This window comes from Aquarana catesbeiana, linkage group LG13 (assembly GCF_042186555.1).
Source record: "Aquarana catesbeiana isolate 2022-GZ linkage group LG13, ASM4218655v1, whole genome shotgun sequence".
Classification (NCBI taxonomy): domain Eukaryota; kingdom Metazoa; phylum Chordata; class Amphibia; order Anura; family Ranidae; genus Aquarana; species Aquarana catesbeiana.
Genome location: NC_133336.1, coordinates 189,341,717 through 189,359,321, shown reverse-complemented (window position 1 = coordinate 189,359,321; position 17,605 = coordinate 189,341,717). Strand labels below are relative to the sequence as shown.

General features: G+C 39.9%; 1 protein-coding gene across 1 annotated transcript; it reads left to right on the top strand.

Moving 5' to 3' along the window:
* Window positions 1–2,052: 2,052 nt before the first annotated feature.
* Window positions 2,053–12,378, top strand: LOC141116626 (olfactory receptor-like protein OLF3). Its single transcript, XM_073609018.1, has 2 exons — window positions 2,053–2,952; window positions 12,286–12,378. Exons 1-2 carry the CDS (start codon window positions 2,053–2,055, stop codon window positions 12,376–12,378), a joined length of 993 nt encoding a protein of 330 aa, XP_073465119.1.
* Window positions 12,379–17,605: the final 5,227 nt, after the last annotated feature.

Below are 17,605 nucleotides of genomic sequence, written 5' to 3'. Positions count from 1 at the left end.
GGACCAAAATACGTTTGTTGAATCCTATATAAAAAGCACTTCAGTACTCCTGATTTCTCTGCCTTTAAAAAATTCACCCTTTTTTTTGCCATATTACAGTTTTTATATGCTTGAAGATGGGAAAGTTGTGGAAAAATAGGAAAAATATTTGAAAAGAATCAAAATAATCAAAGTCAAATATTTCTATTATTATTTTAAAAAAAGGTGTACAATTAGGTATCTTCCTCTGTTTTTTTAAAGCAAGGTAAGGCACAAAATAAATAAAAGAAAATTTAACAATATAGATTATGCATTAATACAATAATATTTTTTTCATCTGACATTTCCCTTTCACCAAAAAATGTACCACTGTTATAAAGTGCATTCCCTTTGTGCCTTTACCCACTCAATGGTTAAATCAAGTCACATTTGCAACCATTTGACCAACATCTGGATTCTCATTCTTCAATAGGAAGTCATGTTCTATGAAGTTTAATATTTTAAGAATAAATGTTATATAGTATGACTGAATACGTTTTCCTCCGGGTACTCCGGTTTCCTCCCGCACTTCAAAGACATGCCGGGAGATTAATTGGCTCCTGTCTAAATTGTCCCTAGTATGAATGCATGTGAGTTAGGGACTTAAGATTGTAAGCTCCTTGAGGGCAGGGACTGATGTGAATGTATAATATATTTGTAAAACGCTGTGTAAATTGATGGTGCTATATAAGTACCTGAAATAAATAAAAATAAAATAGGAAAATTAGGTTTCTAGGTCTTCACACCTGCTGTGCTCATTATGAGGCATTCACACTCTTTTCTTAATTTTGTATGTTTTTTATATTATTGAGAATGTAACAATAGCAGCTGGAACACGAAAAAAAGCTGCGTGGGAACATCCAAACTCCCCCTCCAGAAAACTTGTGTCTTCAGTAGTATAATATTTTAGATGAAAGTTTAATTCCTCCAAACCAAAGAAAAGCAGCAAACTAACTGCACAAACAGGGGCAATAATAGAGTTTAGGGATTGCTGCCATGGTTGCGAGAAAGTAACATTTTTGACTTAAATAAACAAAGTGTATTATTAGGCAATTTTTTTTTCATTTTGGATGATGTGAGGAATGGTTAGACCCTTTGTCAAAATGTTATTGCTGGATGTGTCCCTAATTCATTCTGTTTGACCTGATGATGACTATTGTCATTGAGACAAAAGTAAGGCTGGCCATGCAGTATGCCATTTTCTTGAAGGAAAAGAAAATCGCTTGAAGGAAAGAAAATCTCTCGATTCCTCCATCAATACAGTCAGTGTCGACAAGGAAATCCCTTCCGCTGCTCTATTGCATTTTGACAGCGGGAGGTTTCCCCCTCCACCAGAATACAATGATCATTGCTGTCGGTTATAGCTGGAAGCAGTGATTGTACAAAATAAATAGACAGGCTGGTTGTACTGTAGTCAGTCGATAGATCAACTTCAGTACAACCAGCCTGCCCATACAGGGAGGGAAATTGGGCCAGTTTCTGCTGAACTGCCCTAATTTCAATCTGTCTTTGGCCAGCTTAAGGGGAAATTCTAAATTTTAGAGTCGTTCCTAGATCAAAAGGAAGGGGAAATTTTCCATTGAGTACACCTTTGATGGGGACAACTGTCTAAGAGGGGAATTCAAAATTTCTTTTAACTTCCTGTTGCATCCCTGAGACAGGAGGCAAAGGGAAATTTCTCCAATCGTACACAAGAAGCAAATAAACTATGCTTATGATTAAGCGCAAGATTTATGTGTGAAACGCATCTATGTAACCACAGTTTGGTGTCTTTAGTGTTATCTTTGTGAAACAAAATAAAAGGCAATCGGAAATTCTGGATGTGCAGCCATTTCTTTCTTCTTTCCAAGCAAATAATCTAGCAAGTGTATTAATCCTTCCTTACTGTAAACAAAACTGAAGATGTGGCTATTCATACAGATTAAGGTTTTCATTTCAAGAAAGTAAAGTTTTCCTTTAAAGAAAACTCTAGGCTACAAATATATGTTATTGTCATTGTTACAATTATCTCTTACAAGGTATTACCTGAATTGTATGGAAGAAGTCAACCAAACATCTTCAAAAGGGTTCATTCTCCTCGGACTATCTAATGTCCTGTACCTCCAGGTGATATATTTCATTATGTTCCTTCTGATGTACATAATCACATTGTCAGGAAATCTTCTACTGATCATTGTGGTGAGAATCAATCAAAAGCTACAGACCCCTATGTACTTCTTCCTGAGTAACCTCTCCATTATCGACATCTTTTTCACATCCTCCTTCGTTCCTAAAATTCTTATAAACACTCTGTCCATAGATAAAAGTATCTCCTTTTTGGGATGTGCATTACAGATGTACTTTGGTATAGCTTTAGCAACAACAGAATGTGTTATAATTGCCATCATGGCGTATGACAGGTTTGCTGCCATTTGTAGACCATTGCACTATAATACCATCATGAACAAGACACTTTGTATCTGTTTAGCAATAGGATCATGGGGTATTTGCTTACTAAACTCTGCCATGCATGTTGTCCTCACCTTTCAACTCCCCTACTGCAAGTCCCACCATATCAACCACTTTTTCTGTGAGATACCACCTTTACTTCAAATATCCTGTGGAGACACCTTACCTAATGAGATAGCCATGTACATCTCCGCAGTAATTCTTGGCATGTCTTCTTTCTGGTTGACTCTTATCTCGTATGTCCAAATAATTTCCACCATCTTGAAGATCCGTTCCTCACAAGGAAGACATAAAGCTTTCTCCACATGTGGTTCCCACCTAACTGTGGTGGGTCTCTACTATGGGCCAATGCTTTTTATGTATATGAGACCCCGCTCCACATACTCTCCTGAAATGCACAAAACTCTGTCCATTCTCTATACTGTAGTGACACCAATGCTTAACCCCTTGGTCTACAGTGTGAGGAACAAGGATGTCAAAAACACAGTTACAAGAAAACGCATATAAGAAATACATTTCTGTAAAACAAAATGTATTGTTGCATGAGTGATTATTAATTTTAAAAGCATTTCTCCTACTCCCTCATTCTTGCTTCTATTTCTAGTTTTTTCAGACTTCCATAGACCCGGTACTGGGCCCTAGTCTGGGCCTTTAGTGAACATACAGTAGTTACTAGATGGGCCTACATGTACATGTTATGGTGATATTTATATTGTACCCCTAAGTGCTTCCGGGACTTTTGCTTGGAGAAGACAATCGGTTCTGGATAATTGCCCTGTGTATGGATACTGGCAGTCTTTATGAGTCGTCTGTACCTACTGATGCATTGTAAAGTTTTTCTCATATGCTTACAGTGAATAAAGATTTTTTTTTTAATCTTAGTTTTTTCTTGCTGGTGTAGCAACCTTTAGTGTTCTACTAGTGCGAGAGCAGGCAAAACATAATTTGGCTCATGATTAGGTAGAGTCATGGAATATGGTTCAGAGTTTACTTAAGTTCAGGGCTGGATGACTCACAGAGGCAGGTCTCTGGTGTCTCCCCCTGAGTCTGGAAGTTTGGAGAAACTTCTAGAGGTTAGTAGGCGAAGGCCAGGAGGGTTGATTTGTATACTTAAGGGAGCTTGACCAATCCCCAGGCAGTGGACCTGGCAGGGTGGTTGAGCAGCCCTTAAGTATGGATGAGTCATACTGGCAAGAGGAGTTGGGTGGAAGGTGGATATAGAGTGCTGAGCAATCTGTCGGTGGCCTTGAGGGGCCCTTTAGGCTCGGGCTGGCTCAGGAAGGATCCCTTCTGCAGTGTGGTGTGACAGGGACCACCACCTGGGAGCAAGAAAGGACAGTGAGTACATCAGCACACTCAGGAATATTACAAGTCTGGCATATGTAGTTAGCTTTCTAGAGTGACAGCAGTGTTATTCACCCCTTCATCCTTATCCTGAGAGAGGGCTGGTAGGACCTGCTGTGTAGTGGATCTGGGACCAGATCCACAGTAAGAGGGGATATACTTCTGCAAGCAGTAGCAGTGCTACTTTCCAGAAGGGCTCAGGGCCCTTGGTCTGTAATGGACTTTTGCTAAATCTACTAAGGACTGCTGGAGTTGTACAGAAGGAAGCAGTTCAGGATTTTTGTACAGAGAGAGGAAGATTGTACCCAAGCTTTGCTGTGTCCATTATCTACTGGGCATCCCATAAATCCCTGCACCCATCCAAGTTGTTATCCCCTAATAAAACAACAAAAAAACAAGTTACAGGACTGACTTCTACTGCAAGTGGGAAAATGCGTGTTGCTTGGCTTCACAGGAATAGAAGAGTTGGTTATCAGCGGGGTAGTGCTACACTTAATTTGCATACACTGATACCCTCATTATTCACCATGTTTCATCTTATGTGTTTTATTAACTCTTCATTACATGTTATCCCAACATTCCAACTCCTGTACTACAAGTTCCACCATGTCAGTAACTTTGTGAGATGTTGCCTTTCTCTCGACTGTTCTGCCGACACGCTTGGCTCACTAATGTATGTTGGAGCAGGTATCACCAATGAGAAACTTATCCCCACACAAAGTTATGCTTTAGAGACTCCAACATGTATCAGTTATATACGTAGAGTCCCCTTTTAAGGTAGTCTTTGTCTAGCTGCTTTCTCATGGGAATAGAAAGACAGTTTCTTATAGACATGTGCAAATTGTTTCGTTGGAAATTCATTTTTTAACAAATTTTGACAAATTCATTAATTCGGAAACATCCGAATTAACGAAAACCTGTTTAACGAATTTTTCAGAATATTCGTAAATTCGAATATTTGAAAAAATTTGTAAATTTGTAAATCCGTTATTCCGTAAATTCGAAAACCCGAAAATTTGAAAATCTGAAATAATAACTAACTATTAAATTATAGGTATTGGAATTTCCTTTCAAATTTGGCTGTTAGTGAACGTAACGAATATGAATGTATCCAAAGTTACGAATTATCCGAAATAATGAATGCTGTCTGTATCTAAACAAATGGAACGTAATGAATTAAAACACACCTGATTTCTTTTTATGAGAAAGTAAGTAAAATCTTGGACAGCGGGGTGGCTGTGGACGTAATATATACCTGAACTTTGCAAAAGCGTTTGACACAGTTCCCCACACAAAGCTAATGTGTAAGGTAAAGTCTACAGGCTTGGAAAGATCAGTTTGTAAATGGATAGAAAACTGGCTAAAAGACAGAATTCAGAGAGTAGTGGTTAATGATTCTTACTCAGAATGGTCTAAGGTTATCAGTGGTGTACCCCAAGGTTCAGTGCTGGGACCCTTACTTTTTAATACCTTTATAAATTACCGTATTTATCTGTAAAATCAGGGGAAAATCGTGAGTGCGTGTTATACGCCAATCCCCGCTGTCTGTGAGGGCAAGATAAGTGCCGCATAGACATAGACAGAGCCGAGTGTACTGTGTACTCGGCTCGGCTCCACTCGGCGCCGCTCGCAGTCATGCCCAGTCTCACCTCCTAGCCTTTACGTCCTGCCATTGGACCGGTGTTGTGTCCATCAAAGGAGCCAGGCCAAGGGGCGGGAGCGGAGCCGAGTGGAGCCGAGTAGCCGAGTACACAGCACACTCGGCTCGGTCTATGTCGACGGCGCTCCTCTTGCCTTCAGAGACAGCGGGGAGGACCTAGAGGAATCGAATACACACGACATCTGTGTATCTCAGTGGCACTAAATTTAAAAACCCATTATTCTGCAATTTTGGGCAAGGCTGCAGATGGATACTAGGGAAGGCTGCAGATGGTCACTAGGGAAGGCCATAGATGGACAATAGGGAGGGCTGCAGATGGACACTGGGGAAGGCTGCAGATTGACACTAGGGAAGGCTGCAGATGGACACTGGGGAAGGCTGCAGATGGAAACTGGAGAAGGCTACAGATGGACACTAAGGAAGGCTGCAGATGGACACTGGGGAAGCCTGCAGATGGACAGTGTGCAAGGCTGCAGATGAACACTGGGGAAGGCTGCAGATGGACAGTGTGCAAGGCTGCAGATGGACACTGGGGAAGGCTGCAGATGGACGCTGTGCAAGGCTGCATTGATGGGCATTTAAAATGTAAGTTTTTTTCCTTAAACTTCCCTCCTAAAAGATTTTTCCTTAAACTTCCCTTCTAAATTTGGGGAGCATGTTATACGCCGGCGCATGTTATACGCCGATAAATACGGTATATTGGGTCTGGGATTAAAAGTAACATTTCTGTCTTTGCAGATGACACCAAACTATGCAGTGGAATAACGTCTTTACAGGATGTCTCCAATTTATAAGCCGACCTCAATGCACTGTCTAATTGGGCGACTATGTGGCAAATGAGGTTTAATGTAGATAAATGTAAAGTTATGCACTTGGGGGCTAAGAAATTTGCATGCATCATACATACTAGGGGGAGTACAACTGGGGGAACCAATTGTGGAGAAAGATCTGGGGGTTTTGGTAGATCATGAGCTCAATAATAGCATGCAATGCCAAGCAGCGGTTTCCAAAGCGAGCAAAGTCCTTTCTTGTATTGATAGAGGTATGGACTCCAGAGAGAGAGAGATATCATGTTGCCCCTGTACAAATCAGTAGTAAGACCTCATCTGGAATATGCAGTTCAGTTTTGGGCACCAGTTCACAAAAAGGATATCGGGGAACTGGAGAATGTGCAGAGAAGGGCAACCAAACTACTAAGAGGCATGGAGGAGCTCAGCTATGAGGAAAGATTAGAGGAACTGAATTTATTCACCCTTGAGAAGAGGAGAATAAGGGGGGATATGATCAACATGTACAAATATATAAGGGGTCCAAATAGTGAACTTGGTGTTGAGTTATTGACTTTAAGGTCATCACAGAGGACAAGGGGGCACTCTTTATATCTAGAGGAAAAAAGATTTCATCTCCAAATACGGAAAGGTTTATTCACAGTAAGAGCTGTGAAAATGTGGAATAGAGTCCAGCCAGAGGTGGATCTGGCCAGCTCAGTAGATTGTTTTAAAAAAGGCCTGGATTCTTTCCTAAATGTACAGAATATAACTGGGTACTAACATTTATAGGTAAAAGTTGATCCAGAGAAAATTCGATTGCCTCTCGGGGGATCAGAAAATAATTTTTTTCCCCTGCTGTAGCAAATTGGAGCATGCATGGGATTGTATTTTTTTTTGGTTGAACTAGATGGACTTTTTTCAACCTGACTAACTATGCAACTAGGTAAAAATAATAAATAATAATAATAAAAACGTTTTATTATTATTATTAATTTGTTCCGATCCATTTGTTTAGATGCGGCAATTGTTATTTTGGATAATTCGTAACTTTGGATAAATTTATATTTGTTACGTTCACTAACAGCCAAATTTGAAAGGAAATTACAATACCTATAATTTAATAGTTAGTTATTATTAGTTAGTTATTATTTAGAATTTTTGTATTTTCGTTCTTTTGAATTTTCGGGTTTTCTTTCTTATTTTTAGATTTTCTGATTTTCTAATTTTCTATTTTTCAGATGTTCGAATTTTCTAATCTACGATTTTACGAATTTACGATTTTTCAAAATTACGAATTTACAAATCTTCGAATTTATGAATTTACGAACTGCGATCATAACGAATGACCCAAACGACAGAAAAAACAAATGAAACAAACACATTTTTCAGCAGTGCACATGTCTAGTTTCTTAGTCTTCCAGGCATACAGCCACCAATGACCTTGCTGCTAGGCTCAGAGATGCATTTTTTTTTAACTAGCTGTAACATGATCTAACCTTATCTCTTGACAATGTAAAAAAGCCTTTGTTGTTCTTAGAGTAAATGAAAAAGCTTCCAACCACCATTGTGTGTGCTTCCTACCTGTGTACACAGTTTGGGGCATATTTTGTTATAATAGTACAGGGGGTCCCCGACTTACGAACATCCGAGAACGACTCCTACTTACGAACGGGGCCGGAATGATGTCACGGCCGACCGAATCTTCCTCTCCTTGCTGGAGTGAGCTGTTCCTCTTTTCCTAACCTGACTGCGGGCCCCCCTCGTCATCCTGCCTGCCCATCTACAGGCCTGGTACGGTCCGGTGGCCTGCCAGGCCGCTAAAACTGCCCATCGTGGCCGAGGCCTTGTCCGGCCTAGTGCGGCCTAGTGAAGCCTCCAGGATCCCTGGTCTTTCCTTCGCCACTGCCAAGTGGAAGTGCACCGTGGCCGGCCGGCCTGCCTGAACTCGGACTGCTGCTTTCACCATCCATCTCCCTGCTGTGCCATATAGTGTACCTCTCTCTGCTGTCTCCTGTCCCTGCCGCCATGAAAACAGTGAGAGGGGAGAGCTGTGCTTAGCTGTGCACAGTGCTAGGACTCCTGTTTTGGAGGTGACAGGGTCAATAAAGAGAACCTGTCACCTCCAATTGCCATCACACAGGGAATTGTTTTCTCCTGTGTGAGAGCAATAAAGTTAAGTGAAAAAAAATTGATAAAAAAAAAAAATAAGAAATACAGTAATAATTAAATTAATAAAATAAAAAAGTAATTAAAAAAAGTAAAGAATAAGAAAAATAATATTAAAAATAAGAAAATTATACAAAAATAAAAAAAGTAAACGACAAGCTACAAATAAATAAAAATAAAAAAAAGTGATGAAAAAGTAAACAAAAAAAGAAACAAAAAACATATTTGAACTAACCGTGCCGCCCCTGCCACCCGCTTGCCTTTCTCTGTTGATTTGGGTTCACTTCCTGTCTCTGAGACTGGATTTGCACTTAAAAAAAGGTACTGTTCCGACTTACAAACAAATTCGACTTAAGAACAAACCTACAGTCCCTATCTTGTTCATAACCCGGGGACCCCCTGTAAACAGCAGACTGCTTCTAACTTTATCAGATTCCTGGGTAAGCATACATTTTATTGCTTGCCTACTCTCTGCTGAGTATACTGATGACTGATTGCAGTATTCTAATCTGCCTCTCCCCAAGGTAATACTTAAAATTCGGCCTGTTAGTGGGTCCTGAGGACAGGAGTTGAGAACTAGATATGTGCACACTGAAATATTTTGTTTCGGAATTTCGTTTTTTCGTCCAAAAAATAAATTTATTTAGTTACTCCCGAAATTTGTTTTTATTTATTTTGTTTCGTTAAAAAATGCATTCGTCCGAAAATCCGACATTATTAAGGTCGAATCTGTCATGGAAGGCTTATGGTATCTGTTGAATGTTCTAAGAAGATTCGACAGAGCAGCTAAACTGTACGACGCCGCAATCGTACATTTCGGGTCGAATGTTCCGCCTACAAGCTATAGTAGAATTCTAATGTTGTATGACACAAGTAATAGTTACATTTATTAATTATTATTACTCGTCAACCAACATTAGAATTCTATGGCCTATGGGCAGAGCATTTGACCATAAATGGCTGCTCACGGCAACTGCTTCGTCGAATCTTCATGTCCGATCTTTTCTCTTCATGTCGAATAATCTTGGACTAATGAAGTTAGGTTAGGCACATTCGACCTTTTTTGCTATTGTCTCTATAATGGTGAATCTTTTCTCTCTATGTTGAATCTTTTCTCTCCATGTCGAATAATCTTGGACTGATAGAGTTAGGTTAGGCACATTCGACCTTTTTTGCTATTGTCTCTATAATATCGAATCTTTTCTCTCTATGTCGAATCTTTCCTCTCTATGTAGAATAATCTTGGACTAATAGAGCTAAGATTAGGCACATTCGACCACAGGTTCGATGGACACATCACTATTGTCAGCGTCATGTCGAATCTTCTATCCATATCGAACTGTTGTCGCAATGAAAAGGAAAATAAAGCATTTGTTTATGTCAGATCTTTCGGTTTTCGGACTCTGCATGTTCGTTATTGTTTGTTAAAACGATAACGAAAATACCCGAAAATTCGGACGAAAATGCATTCGGACGAAAACGAATGCACATGTCTAGTGAGAACCACTGCTTTACAGTAATGTCTCTGTAGCTCAATCAGAATGACATGTAGCTGAACAGCATAGACCCTATAAAACTCTATCACAACATAGGGTCTAGATGAGAATTGCTACCTGTGATCCGCCACAGTAAACTCCAGGGTAGCTCTAGTTACATGGGAGGAACAGCCGGAGTGGTCCAAGGCCTGAGGACAAAGGGGTGCAGCTTCCTCACAGAAGCTGGGCCTTCTGAAGAAGTTGCATGCTATTAGGCTCTGGACGGTCTGGATCTTGATGCAGACAACTTTTCCAGCTATCTTTGCTTTACCAGGTGTGGCCTCACTGAGCAGCTGAGCAATGGAAGCTGAGGAACCTATCTTCTCTGGGCATGTCCAGGAACCTTTGGATTTTTGAGAAATTGCACTCATCAAGATAAAAGCTTGATACCACAATGCTAAGGGATACTGTAGAGCCTGGATGGACTGCCTGCCGCCGGTGGTAACCATCAATGGCCAAACTGGACTAGTGCATGAAGCCGATGCTGCCCTCCTGAGATTGGTAAATCTTGCAGCTGCACAAAGATATAGAACAAAAGGGCCCAAAGGTATAGTGCATTATCCTAAGCACTTTATTAAAGGATGAAACAGTACATACGCACAAGAGAAATTAATTTAATAGTGTTGTACGTAGGCTCCAGAACTCAAAGGTCTTCAACACAACAAAATCCATAAGGTACAAACAAACCTTGTATACCAGCTGATGCACATCAGAGGTTATACACCCTTCTTCAGAGCAAAACTGTGGATAATGCACTAGGCCTATTTCTTCGTGCAGTTGTGGGAAATTACCTTAAAAGGCCCTGTTCCTGCACCTGAGCATGGAGAGTAAATTGGAACTCCATTACGCAACAATACTATAAAATTTGCTCAATCCGATCTGTAACCATGCCAGAAAAGTTATTTTATATTTTTATTATGCTTAATTTTGTTGTGAAATTAATGTATTGCCTCTCAGTTCCAAGGCTTTGTATTAGAAATCTCTTTCAGTTTCCCCTATAGAAAGTCCATGTAGGGTATTAGAGAAATGACAGTGACCACTGTGTGCAGAAACCCCCATGAGATAGAACAGGGCAGCTTCAAAAATGCCCTCATCTTTCATCAACAGATACATTATACTTTTATACTATTACTATTATATATATATATTTTTTTGTATGGTTTAGGTTTGTTTAACGTGTTGGTTTGTAGGTGTTGGGAGTGTTAATGAGGAATTGGATATACAGATTGATACGCACAATTATTGGGAATTTCATTAGTCACAGGATATACTTGGTTGTCGAACACATGTCGGGTATGGGAGGGGGCTGAGACAGGCAGCGGTTTCTTCCTTTTTTTTTTTTTTTTTTGGGAGGGGATAGGGTTAGTTGTAAGAGAACGATGTTACCAGTTGGTCTCTTATTAATGTTTTATATGTTAATCCTGTGTAGTCACTGTAAAGTATGAAATTAAGGATGTATAATTGTGAATTGTGAAAAGTATAACAGAAAATAAAAAAAATTTGATTATAAAAAAAAAAAAAACCAGATACATTATACAGTATGTACACACCATACAATGGGCGACATTGAGTGTATGGAATATGCTTTTCTGAATCCTTTCCCTAAATGAGCTCCTATATGATGCCTCTGTAGCAGACAGCTTAGCTGGAGCCAAGTTTTCCTAAATAATTGAAGCTAGTGAAAGGTAAAAAATTAAAAAATCAGATGACATTTTTAGAAAAAAATACTAGTCATGCCTATTTTACATTCCTTGATGCCTGCAGTTTAGGTATCAAACAGATAAAACAAAGAATAAAATATAAAGTTTAAATGTAAATGAGTATTGTAATATTACTATTAAATTATAAATGTTATCGACAAATTAATTTATTATTATTATTATTATTATTATGATTTATAATATTTTATTTCATTTAATAATATTGTAATATTTTATTTTAAATGCTTATTAAAGCGGTTCACTTTTTACCTACAGGTAAGCCTATAATAAGAGAAAAACTCACCCAAGCTCTACCGCTATATAGTATAATTGGTGTGTAGAGTAGTCAGTGCTCTAGCTAATTAAGCTCACAAAAGATCCATAGAAAGTACAGGCCGGCAACTCGACAGCTTCTCCATAGAAAATATTTATTTGAGCATTACAGCAATAACATCATCCAAAAATGCTGACGCTTTTCGGCCTTAGGCCTTCATCAGAAGCTGTCGAGTTGCCGGCCTGTACTTTCTATAAGCCTATAATAAGACTTACTTGTAGGTAAAATGAATATCTTCTAAACCTGTAAGGTTTAGGAGATATTCACCTTGCATGCAGCCGCTGACGTCAGCAGCACATGAGCTCTGAAGGTCCAGCGGATTCTGCTGGAAAATCAGAGCTCCTTTCTGGAAAGAGGACTCCCGCGTGCATGCCACTTCTGGGAAGGTTCACCACTGTTCTAATTTTTCTCCATTTGTAGATAATGGCTCTCACCATGGTTTGCTGGAGTCCCAAAGTCTTAGAAATGGCTTTGTAACCCTTTCCCGACTGTTCTAATCTGTTCTTAAATTTCTTTAGTTGGCAGCATGTGTTGCTTTTTTATATTTTTTAACGTGTTTCACTTTGTCAGACAGCTTCTATTAAAGTGATTTCTTGATTCAACAGGTCTGGCAATAATCAGGCCTGGGCGTGGCAAGTGAAATTTAAATCAGCTTTTCAAAAAATGTGGTTAATCACAGTTCATTCATGATTTTGCATAGGGCCAGGCAGGTTAGGAGAGTTTTTTTTCCCCTTTAATAAATGAAATCATCATTTAAAAGCTGCATTTTGTATTTACTTGGGTTATTTTTATGTAATATTAAAATTTGTTTGATGATCTGAATCATTAGGGTTTGACAAATATGCAAAAAAAAACAAAAAAATCAGGAAGGGGGCAAATACTTATTCATAGCACTGTATATAGTCTGGTCTCAGTCTCTTGAGTGTAGCCAAGCAGATCTGGCCCTCTTTGCTGATGTTTCCTAACATCATCGAAGGAATATTATCATCCAAAAACCTGTATGGCCAGCATTACCCCGCACAGAGATTTTCCAGCTCACAGGACAACAATTTAAGCACCGGCAGACTGGAGGTGATCATTACTGAGGTGGTTAACATAGCAGTTAATCCATTAAACAATAGCAGCAACCACGTGTTTCAATGGAAACACACACCATTCACAGGATCTGCTGTAACAGTTCTGTTTTTAGGAAATGTCTGTGTCACTGCCACTCCAGACAGGAAGGAAACAGAGATTAAAATATGGTAGTGTTCTTCAGAACTTGAACATTTAGAACTGGCTTTCTCAACTAGGGTTCCTCCATAGGTTGCCAGGTGTTCCTTGAGCAATGAGCAATGACTGATCTCCCACCTACAAAGGCTACCAATGTAACGGGGCAGCTCTCCACTGACCACAAATGTAAGGGGGTGTTTTTTCATTGACCAAAAAACATGTGGACACCACAATTTTAACAGTCTGTTTCTTATATGGCCAATATTAGTCACAATTTTAATGAATATTATTGACAAGGCAGTGCTGTAAAACAACTGGCTCTGCATGTCAAATTTTCTAGGTATGCCATATTTATTCTTTTAATTAAACCTTTTAGGCCCCACTCACACTACGCATAGTGGGTACAAGTGCCAGCCCAGAAGCCAAAGCCTAGTGGACAGGATGCTCCACTATAGCTTCTAATGGAAAAGCCATCTACTGGCAAGTAATGTTGAGTTTGGGTTGAACCCATATTTGGCCAAACCTATGAGGAAGCTGCCATTTCTGACCCAATCATCTGCAGCCAGGGCATTTCCCATCCCGTGGCTGCACATACACAAAGAAGCAGAGATGCTTGTGACATCATTGACCGAATATGGCCACATAATCATATTAGGGCTATGAGCTTGCCTTTGTGTACATGCAACTGCGGGGCAGGTATTGCCCTGGATGTAACTGATTGGGCCAACACTGACAGCTTCCTTCTGGCTTTAACTGAACATGGGTTCATACCAAACCCACAATTCTTACAGCTGCACAGGGCTCCAGGGTTGTCTCCTGAACAGCAGGTATATTTCCCCACTGTTTAGGTTGTGGTCCCTTTAAGGGGAATAATTTGAAGGTATGTTGACTACTCAAGGGTTCTCATTCATGAAGGGGGAGGGAATCCAGGGTAGTACAGCTAGAAAGTAAAGGACTGACTGTCAGTACTCTCCAGATTCATTAGTCCTTATTATTAACCTGGAATTTCAGAGGTTCAAAGAGTTTTGGGTGGGAAGAACCTCAAAACCCTGATTACAAGAACTTTACTCCTGAAGGGGTTTACCAGTCTATGTGTGAGTCCATAGGAAGAGGAATCAGTTGGCACCTAGCAGTGAGGTGAATTAGAAAAATTCAGAATTTTGGAACAATTCAAATTTGGATCGGTCGGAAAATGATCGACCAATTAAAATTCTGAATAGCTGGTTGTTAAAGAGCCGGTTGGGAAGTCGACTGCCACATTCTTAACAATCGTTGAGTCCTCAGCTGTCAGCGGGCTTCCCAGCTGAGAGCTGAAATGTAAACAAAAGAATGCCGTCAATAAAAAATTCAGAAAAAACAGCGTTGGGTCCCCCGCCCAATCCATGCCAGGCCCTTTGGGTCTAGTATGGATTTGGGGGGATCCCCACGCCAAAAGAAAGAACAAAACAACGTGGGGTCCCCCCAAATTCCATACCAGACGCTTACCCAAGCATGCAGACTGGAAGGCCAGGAAGGGGGGGAGCGAGCACCCCCCCTTCCTGGACCATACCAGGCCACATGCCCTGAACATGGGGAGGTTTCCATGGGTCTGGTATGGATTGGGGTGGCCCCACACAATTTTTTTCAGAATTTTTCATCCCTGGAATTCTTTTGTTTACACTTCAGCTTTCAGTGGGGAAGCCCGCTGACAGCTGAGTCATCAGTTATTAAGGAGGCGGCAGTCGGCTTCCCGACCCGCTCCTTTACAACCAGCTATTCAGAATTTGAACTGGTCGATCATTTTTCAACCAATCCGAATTTGAATCGTTCCAAAATTCGGAATTTGTTAGAAAATGAATAAACAAAATGATATTAAACAAATTTCAACGAAATTCTTTACTAATTCATTTGGAGATTCAGATACATCCGAATCTACGAATAACCAAAAATTTATCTGAATCTGCCGTCCGACTGAAACGAATTGCACATATCCAGTTGGAGAGAGGCTACTGACCCTACCACATTCTACCTAAAGGAATAGTATTGTTTACTGAGCACACCATTCAAACACCTACACCAGGGTTTGGAGGGACCTAATGTGGAGTGCGCCAATGCCGGATTTGGGCCCATAATGCACTGTCCAGTAGACATGTGCAATTTGTTTCTTTCTAAATTCGTTTTTTTAATGAATTTTGACAAATTCGTTAATTTGGAATTATCCAAATTAACGAAAACCCGTTTAACAAATTTTTCAGAATATTCGTAAATTTGAATATTTGATAACTCATAAATTTGTAAATTCGTAAATTCAGAAATTTGCAAATTCGCTAATTCTTAATTTAAATATTCAAAAGTTCGTAAATTCTCAAAGTAGCAAATTCTGAAAACACGAAAATTTGAAAATCTGAAAAAATAACTAACAAATAATAACTTAACTATTAGCAACTATTAAATTATAGGTATTGGAATTTTCTTTCTAATTTGGCTGTTAGTGAACATAACGAATATGAATTTATCCAAAGTTACGAATCTGAAGTAACGAATGCCGTATCTAAATGAATGGGACATAACAAATTAATAATAATAAATGTAGCGCTGGTAGATTTGCGATCTACCATATGTTAGGTAAATTTAGTAACTTGTTTGTTAAATAGGTTAGGTTTGCCTCTGTTTCAGCTTGGCTGACGTTGTGTGTGTTTCCATACTGACCGGTGGGTGTCGCTGTTATCACTGGCCAGTGTTGGAAAGGCAACGTGTTGAAGCGTATGGATGCTCTTCTGTCCCGGAGACAATTCGGTGCAGGTGGTCCTCCGAGTTGCATTCTGGGCGAGGGTATTTATGGGACAGACGCCATATTGTGGGGTTCGTTTTACAGCCACCTGCTGGCCCTCCTGGCCGACAGGTATGCGTTAGAGAGCAATCTCGTGGTCCTCCGTTCCGGAGGCCCACAACGCTGCGGCGCAGGGGTGGGCCCAGAAGCTTGTCTGGGGCCTACCACAGCAGCCGAGGAATGGTCCTAAGCTGTCTATCCAGAAGGGAAGAAGCTGGACAACCGAGGAGATCCCAGGGGAGGACCCGTCATGGAAGGATCATGCAGCGCACTGGTCTGGAGAGGGGCCTGGTGACTCGGTTGGAGGACGTATCCTAAAAAGTAACTATACAGCATAGTGTTGCCGGGTTGGCTTAAAGGTTCAAGCACTGTGACTGACGTTCATTGTAGGAAACCAATACATCCTGTGGCAGAGGATCGTACAGGTTTATCCCAAACAAGTCTGTGGCAGAGAATTTTGTTCGCCATGCTTACTGGCTGCTAGGCAAGTGAGAGAGGCCTATCCAGGCGAGCAAAGAGTGTGTCCCACAAGGGGAGCGCATCCTATTGTAATATCCAAATTCTACCAGGACATTTGTCAAGAATCTTATAAGAAGATATTTGAGTTTCTTCTGTGGTTTCCCTTCTGCCTCTTTCCTGCTACTTCCGTAATAAATCGTTTAATAAAACGTATTGAAAACGTATTCAAGTGTTGGTGCGTGTATCGTCCAGAGGTAAACTCAACGGAACCCTAGACCGGGTGCCAGTAAAACAGAGGGAAGGAGAGTGAAGGTAACAAGCCCGCTTAAACCAGCAGCTCCACCGAGAGTTAGTGCTACCTAAATAACAATAATAATAATATAAACTTTTTATTATTAATACTATTATTTATTATCAATTTGTTCCATTCCATTTGTTTAGATACGGCATTCATTATTTCGGATTATTCATAGCTTTGGATAAATTCATATTCTTTACGCTCACTAAGAGACAAATTTGAAAGGAAATTCCAATACCTATAATTTAATAGTTAGTTATTATTAGTTAGTTAGTTATTCTTTCGAATTTTTGGATTTTCTTTCTTATTTTTGTATTTTTTAATTCATGAATTTTCGAATTTACGAATTTTCGAATTTACGAATTGCGACCATAACGAATGACACGGAAAATTTAAAAAAACCGAATGAAACCAAAATGAAAATGAACTAATTTTTTGGCAGTGCACATGTCTACTGTCCAGTAGGTGAGGGTTTGCCAAAGACTGCTGGACCATTGTCCGAGCATTGCCCCTTAGACAGCACTTCCTATAGAATATGGATAAGAGGTCAGTCACTGGTCTGCTTGAGTATTATCAAATGTATTTGTTATTTTGCAACTGTTTGGCATACTTGTTGAAGTGTTTATTGCCATTTTCCATTCTTTTATTGTTTAAACAAATGATTGTGCATTGCTGCCAAATATCCACCCTTCAGCGTTGGTGTGTCAGAGAGCGTGGTGCTGCTTGGAGAGTTGTGGGCACTGGGGACCCAAGAACACAGCAAATCTTTCTGGGGTAAGCTTTACATCATTATACTATTTTATTGGAGACAATTATTAAGAAGCATAAACAGACATGGAAGTCATCCACCTG

What these genes read in the sequence shown, in the direction of transcription:
- LOC141116626 (XM_073609018.1), top strand. Translation starts at nt 2,053, where the DNA reads ATGGAAGAAGTCAACCAAACATCTTCAAAAGGGTTCATTCTCCTCGGA. An exon ending in ACAAGGATGTCAAAAACACA is followed by an intron (nt 2,953 to 12,285) that starts GTTACAAGAAAA and finishes TGAGCTCTGAAG; the next exon opens with GTCCAGCGGATTCTGCTGGA.